Below are 11092 nucleotides of genomic sequence, written 5' to 3' on the forward strand. Positions count from 1 at the left end.
TTTTTTTTTTTTTGCTTGTATTTTATATATCCAAATGATTGGACCACATTCTCTACCTTTCTCAAGAGGTAGTGAGTGTCTAAGACATCTCTAATAGAAGATGTCAAAGTTCCAAATACCAGGAGTTCTATTTGAAAATTTAAGCTCTTATTTAGAAATACTTCTAGCATTACCCAGTAGAACATTCTGGAATTATCGAAATGTTTTATAATCTGCACTATCCCATATAGTAGCTGCTAAACACTTGTAACTATTGAGTACTTGATATGTGACCAGTGTGATTAAGAAACTGAATATTTAATTTTAAATAAAATTAAAATTTTATTTTATTAAAATATAATTAATCACATGTGGCTAGTGGCTACTGAATTACACAGTAAACCTCCAAACTATTATATCAAAGAGGACTTAAATGTTGAGCTCTTTGTTTGTTAGGCAATAAACCAAACCTTAAACTAAATGCTATCAAAGCAAAATTTTTATTCTCAAAATAAATGAGAGACAAGGACAGGTATTTCTGACGATCTGAAAATGTTAGACAATTTCATATTCTTACTGTGCTTGGCAACTACATCTTTCTCCTCCACTAAAATCTATCTTGCAATTGCAGAAGTACTTACTAGAATTAAATAACCTTAGATCCAAATACTTTTTCTTTACCATTTTTCCTAGAGGTAGAAGGATCAAAATTGTATTGTCAGGAAAGAGAAAGAAAGAAAAATAAAGGAGTGATTTCAGTAGTTCAGTAGTTATGAGACCAACTCCCAATATCAGAAAATCAGCTTCCCAATTGCCTGGTTGGGCTGGCCAGGCTCTCCACTCAGGCAGGTGGCTGCTCAGGGAGGGCTTGCTTACCGTGATGGAGGATTTTCCTGCTGTGTTCCCATGCTTCAGCAAAGATTTGGACAGCTTTCTCTGGGAAACAATCTGCCAAAAAGGAATCAAAAGGTAGAGATACCAGTCATTTAACTGCAGATCTTTTTTTTTTTTTTTTTAACAAAACTCTGCATTCACATTTGTGTCAATTTATATTTCAAAGTTTGTCAATGAGCTTCTTCTAATACAGGTTATTCCCTTTTTCTTATGTTGTGTGATATAAGAGAGTGAGTGAACATGTAGTCAATTGGGAGGTGACTTAATTGTTGATGAAGGATTTATATCAAAATTAGATAAGTTTGTATATGTATGTTAAGACAAAGCAGATAGTTTCAAAATGATCTCAAACTTAGTATTAAGCCTCCAGACAAAGTGGGGTATGGGATATAGGGAGGGAAAGGAACTAAAGAGCTAAATATAACCTCCAGACTTCTATTTTTAATATATTCATTAGGAAGCCATAAAGTAAGTCATTAGAAAACTGATGGCCAGACAAGCCAATAGGAGCAATTGGGGTTCTCCTCATGATTCAATGCCAATGCACCTGTGCAATGACAATTAAAATCATCATCATATTGAAAGCTATTCCTAGGAGAACATGCCCCATTCTGTTTTTCTTCTTTCTCCCTTTTTTGAAAAAGAAGTTTGACAAGGGATTGAGGCCATGATTGGTTGGCAACCCATGAGTCTCAAAAAAGAAAAGGGTTAAAAGAACCAAGATAAAGCCACACTCATGCTTAGGGGAACATCATCCTTTATGGCTGGAAGCTTCTATTTAACATGGTCTACAATGGTCCTAGCTTCCTAGTATTCATGCTATTGTGTAATATTCTCCCCTCAAATGTGGGATAGACCCAGTGATTTGCCTCTAGAAAATAGAATAATACAAAAGCGATGGGATATCACTTCTGAGATTAGGTTACAAAAAGACTGTGACTTCTTCTCTTTTATCACTATCTTAAGTTAGATGTTATCTTCTATCTTACCACTATCTCTCATTCTTTCTGTCTTTCAGAGCCTTTGCTCTGAAGGAAGCTAGCTGACAGACTGTGAGTAGTCCTATAGACAGACCCATGTGGCAAGAAACGGAAGTCTCTGGCTAACAGCCAGGAGCATAAGTCTGGAAGAAGATTTTCCTCTAAGTTGAGCCTTGAGATAACTGCATCTGGATTGCAACTTCATGAGAGGCCCTAAACCAGAGGATGCAGAAAAGCTGTACCCTGATTCCCATTTTACAGAAACTGAGATAATAAATGTTTGGTTTTTTTAAGCTCTCAAGTTTTTGAGTAATTTTTTATTAGCAGAGAGCAACAATGCTGTCCATATATTATTCACAGAAAGACAGGAAAGGAGATCACCATGAGAGGCCAGTTGATAAACTTATTCTTTGAAATCTTCATATATTTTTGTCTCTGTGTTACAGCAATGAAAATACCAAGTCTTTGCTTGTGCCAAATGCAAGAAGTCCAGAGAACTTCCCTAGGACAAGCAGATTTAAAGATCCTGATGTTCAGTCTGCTATAATCTGAAGAGAAAATATTTCTGTAAAAAATCACCTGGTGATGATGATGATGATGATGATGGTGATCATGATTGTGATGGTGATGACAATGATGACAGCAATGTAGCAATGGAAGCTCCCACTTATGGAGTACATATTATGTTGCAGATGCCCTATTCATTCCACAAATATTTGGCCCCCACTGTATGCTAGACTTGGTGGTAGGCACTAAGAATAGAGTGGTAAGTAAAATCAGATGCAATGTCTAATCTCATGGAGCTTACAGTTACTCTGCAGGGTTTTTTTTCCCCCCAGCAAGTGAAGTGGAGAACACACATGAGTAAATAACAAAACAATGGTCATCTTTAACCAGTAGCCAGGTCAATACCTGACTAAGGAAAGGCAACATATCCCATTTCCCAAACAAATCTGGTCTCAGAAATACTACTGTCCACTGTCATTGTGTTTCATCCACATTGGTCACCTACTCTCTTGACGCCAGGAGACCCCAACAACCCTCTCGGCACTATACTAACCCACACATTGCATTAGCAGGTGTGGCAGGCCATTTTTTACAGACAGTGTCCTACAAGATTCACAGTATCTTTATTCAAGGAAGAGTAGAGGAGACTTAGCTAAAGAGAACCTGGATAGCCATAGTTCTTTCTCCTTGCTCTTATCTAGAAATACCAATGTTTCCATTTGCAGGGAATGAAGAAAATGCTACTATATACCAGCTTGTATGTTTTGCAGATGCTAGGAAGATAAGCAATTTCCCAGGAAAAATCCCATCTTAGGAAATGGGCATTTGGGTATACAAGTGGCTAACCAAGAATAAAAAAAAACAACGAACTTGTTTTACAGCCTGCAGATTTCCATCTCAGCACCAAAGAATCAGTAATAATCAGGGTTTTAAAATTTTTCATTGTAATAATGATGGACAAACAATGAGTTGCCACTGATGTTGCCATTCTCAGGACAGTTGGGCAAAAATAGCAGGGAAGCCCAGCTCAAGCAGTGATCTGTAGAGAAAAGCCTTTTTCTTGCCAATCCCACTTATCATGTATACTCTGTTGCAGCTGTAACAATTGCACCCAGCTCAAAAATGCTTTAGGTCTTGACAGAGGATGAGAAAGTCAGAGTCACAAGGACTTTGACCCTGGCTTCAGCTGACATTTGAGGCCAACAAATAGCAAGGTCTGCCTGACATCAAGGTTAAAAGGGGCGCATTTGTCAGAAGTTCCTTAATTTGATTATTTACATCCTATGATGGGGTCACAGCTGCAAACCTTAGTATTCAATAAAAGGATGACGTGTAGAGGCAGGAAATAGAAGTTGAAACACTCTGTTTAGCAAGGTTGGACCAGAGAGACCTTAGTACCATTAGGTCTCTTATCTACATCCACACATAGATCTGGGGAGAGATGCTTCTTCTCTAGTAAAGTGGACAATGGCCTCTAACAGCATGGGTCTTCAATTTTACAAAAATGCACTGTTTCATTAAGTGAATGGGAACAAAGCCACGAGAATAAAAAGCTGGTCAGTATTTCAACAAGTGTCTATTCAGCTGAACTTTATTCCAAAGTCTTTCAAAACAATCATTTTGGGAACTAGTCATTTTTCATGAGGCTGCTTTTATTGAAAATATCTTCAGAATTATTTTTTGATATTCTTTAAAACAGTTGCAATAACAAATATTTATTGAATACTTTCTATGAACCAGTTACTGTCCATAGGCTACAATGGTGAATAGAAACAGGTTAAAAACATCTTACAATATAGTGAAATCTCTTCTAGCCTTAATTCGATAGCCCCAAAACATGCATTATAGAACTTTTATTCCTTAAAAGGTAAATACATATTACATGAAAAAGTGTTTGTGTAAATAAGTTTGGAAATTATAGGATTATACAAAGTTTAACATTTCAACTTCAGGACATCAACAGAGCGTTAGTTGTGAATCCCATGAAACAAGCATTCATTACACTTGTTTGGCCCTAGAATTCTTTGGTACAAGTGTGTCTCTAGTGTTTTGCAAACTACCAGCACAATAACTAGAACCAACCAGTACAAAGAACTAAGGTTTCCTGGTGTCTCACTGTAACATACAAGAAAAACCTTCCCAGAACTACTCAGGTCTCCCTCTTGAAGAGCTGGTAGGGCTTCCAACAGCCAAGTCAGGCATCTCTTTGCCCAAAGGTTTCCTCTAGTATGCTCGGTTGCCATTCACAAGCACAGAAAGATGGAAGTGGGGAGGTAGGCATCCCTTGGGAGCAGATCTCAACCAATGACTGATGGCCTTTGGTACATAAATATTGACTCCTTTGCCTCAGTAGTGAGGGCTGACTCTGGGTGTTTGTTCAACATGGGTGCCTGACTTTTCCCAGTGAAATGAAGCTCCAGTTTCTCCCAGTGGTGATTTGTTAACTAATGCACTCTTTATTTTATTGGTTGTTTTATCTTTGCCCTCTCAATTCTCTGTTTCTCTCCTGCTGTTTCCTTTACCTCACAAATAATCTACTTACCCTCCAATGCTTGACTGTGTCTGGAGGAACACAACCAAGACACTTATTCTATGACAGACAATATGTGGAACACTAAATACAGTTATCTTATTTCTTGTCATTCAATGATCAAATTCTTTCTTTTCTCTAAGTGATTGAGATGAAGGAACCAAGTCTTAGAGAAAAGGAGTTCATCTAAGGTCACTTAGTGTTATGGATGAAATTGTGTACCCAATATTAAAGCTGTAACCCCCAGTGTCACTGTATTTGGAGATAAAACCTTTAAGGAGATAATTAAGATCAAATGAGGTCATAACGGTAGGGCCCCAATCTGATAGGACTGGTGTCCTTCTAAGAAGAGACACCTGATCCTGCACATACACTCACTCACACACATTCTCTCTCTCTCCCTCCCTCCCCTCCTCCCTTTCCTCCCACTTTTCCCTTCTTCTTCTACTCTTCCTCTTCACTCCCTCTTCTCTCCCTTCAATTGGAAACTTTTATTCATTTTTCAAGATCTACATTAGAAGTTTGGAATCATTGCTGTGGTAGGAGGAAAGTAAAATCACTTGCGGGATCAAGAAGGACTTTATCCTTGTTAGTCACATTGTGAACCACTCCCCCATCTCATCCCCTCCAACAGCAGCAGCAAGGCTGGAGAGCTTGTTAGAAATGCAGAATCTCAGCCCAACCCCAGACCCACTGAATCCAAATCTGCATTTTAAGGAGACCCTCAGGTGCTCTGCAGGCACATTAAACTTGATGAGCACTGAGCTAGAAAGGGAGAATTGCATGAGAAAAACAGTTTAAATATAATATGCTCAGATTCTTCAAATTTAGAAGAGGTTTTAAATTAATCTGTTTTGCTGATTTGGACTTTTATTCATGGGTAAAAATTGTAGAAACTGAGGAAGGCACAGTGCTGATGCTTCCTTGGCCACTCTGGGGAAAGGAAGGGTGATGTGCACGTGTGTTTCTACATTTTATGCAAATTCAGTGCAATCTTCAGCTCCCCAGTGGAGGCCTACAAAAGGACCACCCTAGGGAGGATGCTCCAGAACAAAAAGGACAATAGGTATTCTATTGGTTTGGGCTTCCTGTCTTAAGCTTTCTATTTCACAGTGTTCTAATTATTTCAAGTGTAATTACAGGCTTTTACCCTGTCTCTGACTTCATTAGCAAGGGAAGGAATGGAGGGAGGGTTTCGGAGAGAGATTTAAGGACGGCTTGTGTATTAATTATACACCTTTGCCGCATCTCTTGGGTAATGCCTCGTCATCGTTACAAATGACCCAGCTCAGTTATTAGTCCTCTGACTAATAACTGCCATCTGCCCCTCACTTCACCCCCACGTCCACCTCTCATTTCCCTCCCCCAGCCATAGCAGGTGGCAGTCAGGAAGAAGAGGAAAGGACCACTTTCCCCAGCACCTAATGTCCCAGCCAGAGCATTTTGTCGGGTCAAGGGCATGTGGTATCTTTTCAATTGCTGCCTTTGGTGGGTTATGAGTTGTCTTCAGTGAGGCTGGAAACTTGAATATTAGCAGTTCATAAGACAGAAGAAGGTTGAGGAAATTCTTTGACCATGTTTAAAGTGAAAGAAGCAAACGCCCACTTTAAGATACTATAGTTAGACTAAGTATTTTTGTTATTGCCAGTTAACAGGGAAAAAGACCGCAGGCTCAAAAATAACTAAGGTCACACAACTATTAAAGGGTCATAATAAACACTACTTTGAAATCACTGATTATGTGAATTCTCATGACAGCTCTGTGAGGTATGGATGGGAAAATTGAGGTACATAGATTTGTAAAACAAAAAAAAAATTCTAAGCCCCCTGACCATCTGAATGGATTCCTCCTCTTGGCCAAGGGCATTCCAAAGTTAACACCCCCCCAAAAAAAGACTAGTTTAGGCTATGATAGGAAGGGGGAGTCAGACATGCCTCATTATATTTTCCTCCCTTTTGGAATTCAGGCCCAGGTGACCAGCATTAACATCAACACAGACTTTAAGACTGATAGAACAGCTTTGTCTGATAAGAAACATTGACAGTCTTTCCTTTGAAGACTGCTACCTGAATGCTTCATCTGCATGATAAAACCCTGGTCTCAGCAACCCCTTATCATAACTCAGGCATTCTTTTCTATTGATTCCAAGTCTTTAGGCAATAGCTTAACTTTTTCAGCCCATTGCCAACTAGAAAGTTCTGAAACTACCTATGAACTGGATGCCCCCCATCCCACTTCCAGTAGTCACAGAGCCCCTCCTCCAGGAGCTCTGGAGGGAATTCAGGGGACAAAAGCCCCACCTGGCTTTCCCATGCACAGGAAGACCACCTTTTCAGACTGAACCGATGTACATCTTTCATGTATTGATTAATGTCTATGTCTCCCTAAAATGTTGTAGTCTGACCACCTTGGACTAATGTTCTCAGGTTTTCCTGAAGGATGTGTCATGGGCCATTGGTCACTCATATTTGACTCAGCATAAACGCCTTCAAATATTTTACAGAGTTTGACTCTTTTCATTGACCAAATATATTCATTTGCTAGGGCCTCCATAACAAATGACCATAAACTTTGTGTTTTAAAACAACAGAAATGTGCTCTTGGCTCTGGAGGGAAAAAGTTTGAAATCAAGGTATTGGCAGAACCACACTGTCTCCAGAGGCTTTAAGGGAGATTCTGCTTCTTGTCTCTTGCAGCTTCTGGTGGCTGCTACGGCTCCTCAGCTTGTGGCTGCCTCACTCTACCTCCTTCCTCAGATGGCCCGTTTCTTTTCTGTCTCTCCTCTGTGTCGCTAGAATTGGGGCCCACCTGGTAATCCAGGATGACCTTCTCATCTTGATCCTTTACTTAATTAGATCTGCAAAGGCTCTTTCAAGTAAATTCACATTCACAGGATTTAGGACACAGGGCATGGACATACCTTTTTGGGGGCCACTGTTTAGCCCACTACAGAGAGAGTAAGTAACTTGCTCAAGGTTCCATAGCTAGTGTTTAGCAGAGCTGGGGTTTAAATCCAGACAGTCCAGTTCCAGAGCTCATTTCCTTAACTGATCAACTCTCCTGTCTTTGATAAATGACAGAAGCAGGCCTTGATCAGGCCCTGAGCTAAATCCTATGAAATACACAAAGTAATTCATACTTACTCTTTATCCTCAAAGAGCTTACCATTGAGGAGAGTTCCCTCTTACTCAAACCACTACAAGGGCCACTGAACCAGCCCCCTAGCTTCATTCTTGCTGTATAACGGTAGAGCAAACATCATACATAAGGCTCCAAATACTCTCCCTGATATGGAACCTTGGCAGGTTAACCTCTCTGAGCCTCAGTTTCTTCATTTGTGAAATAGTAGTATTTTCTACTCCATGGGTTTATTGTATATCTAATGAGCATTAACAAAGTCCCGGTATCAGGCATATAGATGCTTGGGAAATGCTATTTCCCTCTTCTTTTCTCTCCTATTCAAGAAATCCCCACATAGAGATAACTATAGTCATTTATTGGCTTGAACTGGAGTCCTGGCTATGGAAGGGGTGACAAGGGGTGAATAGTAAGTAGAGATATTTGGGACACTGAATTGATGGGCCTTCACACCCAATTGATGGGCTGTGGGGTAGAGAGTGACTGAGAGGGATGAGGGAAGGCTCCTAAGCTCTGGGCCTCTGGGTCCTGGGAAGAAAAAGAAGCTACTGAGTGAGCAGGACACATTTGAGGATTGGGAAGATGGCAAGGGGTGTGGAGAGGGCAAGAGGAGATGGAGAGCTTGGTTTTGGGCTGCTGAGTTTGAGATGTCTGTGAGTCATACAAATGGAATTAACATTTAGAGACTGCTGAATACAGGAGTCTGGGTTCAAAGAAGAGTCCTGAGCTACGAGTCTCCAAGTATAGACAGTAAGTGGAAGAGCAGGAGCTGATGGAGGAACATACAAAGAAAGAAAAGAGTGTGAGAGTGAGGCAGTCTTCCAAGCTGAGAACCACGGTGATGTCTCCTGTCTTCACTGTACCCTCAGCCTCTGGATAAACATAAACCCTCTAGGGGACCAGCCCCCAAGACCGAGGGGGAGATGAGGGGATGACACACTCTCCTCTGTGTCTTCTTTGCTCAGGCTGGAGCTGGCAAAGGCTCTGTGGGTGGACATTCAACTAGGACAGAGGCTCTTTCCTTGTTTCTGTGGTGACAGAAGCTTCAAAAGAAGGGAAATGAAAAGTCGGAGGTATTACTGAGGATGCAGGAGAAAAGGCACCTTTGTGCACTGAAAGGGGCGGTGTAAATTGCTACAGTTTTTCTTTGAGGATATTTGGCAGTTTATAGCAAGGACCTGAAAATGTATCCTCAAATATTACACTGTTACTAATTTATTCCAATAAATCAGTGTCTGAGGGCATAAAGACACACACACACACAGAGACATATATATATATGTCTGTGTGTGTGTGATATATATATATATGTGATATATATATTTGTGATATATACATATATATATATGTATATACCACACACACACACACACACACACACACACACACACACACACACACATATATGTGAAATACTTTTCTGGATGTCTTTGCATGGCTCATGCCCACAGTTTTCCACTTTATTCCGGACTCTGCTCAGAAAGGGCTTCCTTGACATTCCTACCTAAATTGGCACCCACTCCCTTCCCACCACCCTCTATTTCTTATCCCATGTGTGCTTTCTTTCATGAGAGCATTATTCTCTGTTATTGTATCATGCAGGAATAGGTAAGCTCCATGAGGCAGGACTTTGCCCCCTTTGTTCACAGCTGAATCTGCAGTGCCTAAAAGAGTATCCGGCACATAGTAAGTGCAAATAAGTGGATGAAAGAATGCATACATATTTACTTGAATAAGTGAATACATGTATGTTAGCTTATTATTATTATTGTTAGCATTAGATAGATGCATTATTCATTGAATAAATGAATACATATCAGTAAGTTTCAGATTGTTATTACCCTTAACTGCCATATATATAATAGATCCATGTCAAGGGAAAGATGAAAAGATGAGGTCTAACTGCTACACATTTCTTAGACCTTTTGGTCCAAGAGTATTTCGGTGGTGTGTCCATTTGCAGATAGATGTTACAGGTCCGCTTGAGCTGGGAAAAAGAGACTTGTTAGATGTAGGAATCAATTTATCAACTTATAAGGAAGGACACTTTTATCCTTACTCTGTGAGCAGTTATACAGTAACAGCATTTGTGAAGAATTGATACTCTACTTTTTCAAATTTTTACAGGGTTGTGGAAATTGAAAGCGGTTTAGTAGGCAAGGTGGTATAAAAAGGCAGGTGATGAAATCAGAACAACTTAGGTTTGAAATTTCGCTCTGCAACTTACTGTCAGTGTATTATTTGGTGACTTAATTGAGCTCCTAGAGCCTAATTCATAATTTATCAAGTGGGATTGACTGGCCTCACATAACACAATACATGAGATATAACAAGGCCCCTTGAAAATCAGTTTCTTCCCTTTTGACAACCGAGGAGGAAGTCAGAGGAAAGACCTGGGGGACTCATCAAGGGATGCCAATGTTTTTCTCATTAAGTTTATAAAATAAAAGCTCAGAGGTAATGTAGCTTAGGGATAAGGGAAAAGTAGTTTAGTACTCTGACTGAATCCAAATGTCGGGTGCTTTGCCACTTAAGGAGGCACGTAATCTTGGGCTAGTGATGATAATGATGATGATAGTGTTGACAGCACCAAGCTCATGCATGCCTGCCATGTGATCAGCTCTTAGTAAATACTAGCTATGAAAATGACTTAGTATCATCAAGTGGTCATAAAATATATTATCCAAATTGGGACACTTTTGAAAGTGAAAAGAGAGTGTGCTAATAATTAAGCCATGATAGTAAGTGTAAACCAGAGAGTGGCAGGGGCAGACTGAGACATAAGTTACCCTGTCATTCTCACAATACCTGATATGTAAAAGTGAATTCCCCTTAAAAAGTATTTAAGCAGGGCCGAGTGAAGTGGCTCATGCCTGTAATCCTAGCACTTTGGGAGCCCAAGGTGGGTGGATCACAAGATCAAGAGATCAAGACCATCCTGGCCAACATGATGAAAGACTGTCTCTACTAAAAATACAAAAATTAGCTGGGCATGGTGGTGCATGCCTGGAATCCCAGTTACTTGGGAGGCTGAGGCAGGAGAATCACTTGAACCCAGGAGGC

General features: G+C 40.1%; 1 protein-coding gene across 1 annotated transcript in view; it reads right to left on the reverse strand.

The window, feature by feature from the left end:
• Positions 1–11092, reverse strand: part of LOC108290352 (copine-4) — a 249371-nt gene that overhangs the window by 165494 nt on the left and 72785 nt on the right. Inside the window, exon 4 of the mRNA XM_017510143.2 lies at positions 856–927. Coding sequence (XP_017365632.2) covers positions 856–927 — 72 coding nt within the window. The remainder of the gene's footprint in view (positions 1–855; positions 928–11092) is intronic.

Source organism: Cebus imitator, unplaced genomic scaffold, assembly GCF_001604975.1.
Source record: "Cebus imitator isolate Cc_AM_T3 unplaced genomic scaffold, Cebus_imitator-1.0 Scaffold432, whole genome shotgun sequence".
Classification (NCBI taxonomy): Eukaryota; Metazoa; Chordata; class Mammalia; order Primates; family Cebidae; genus Cebus; species Cebus imitator.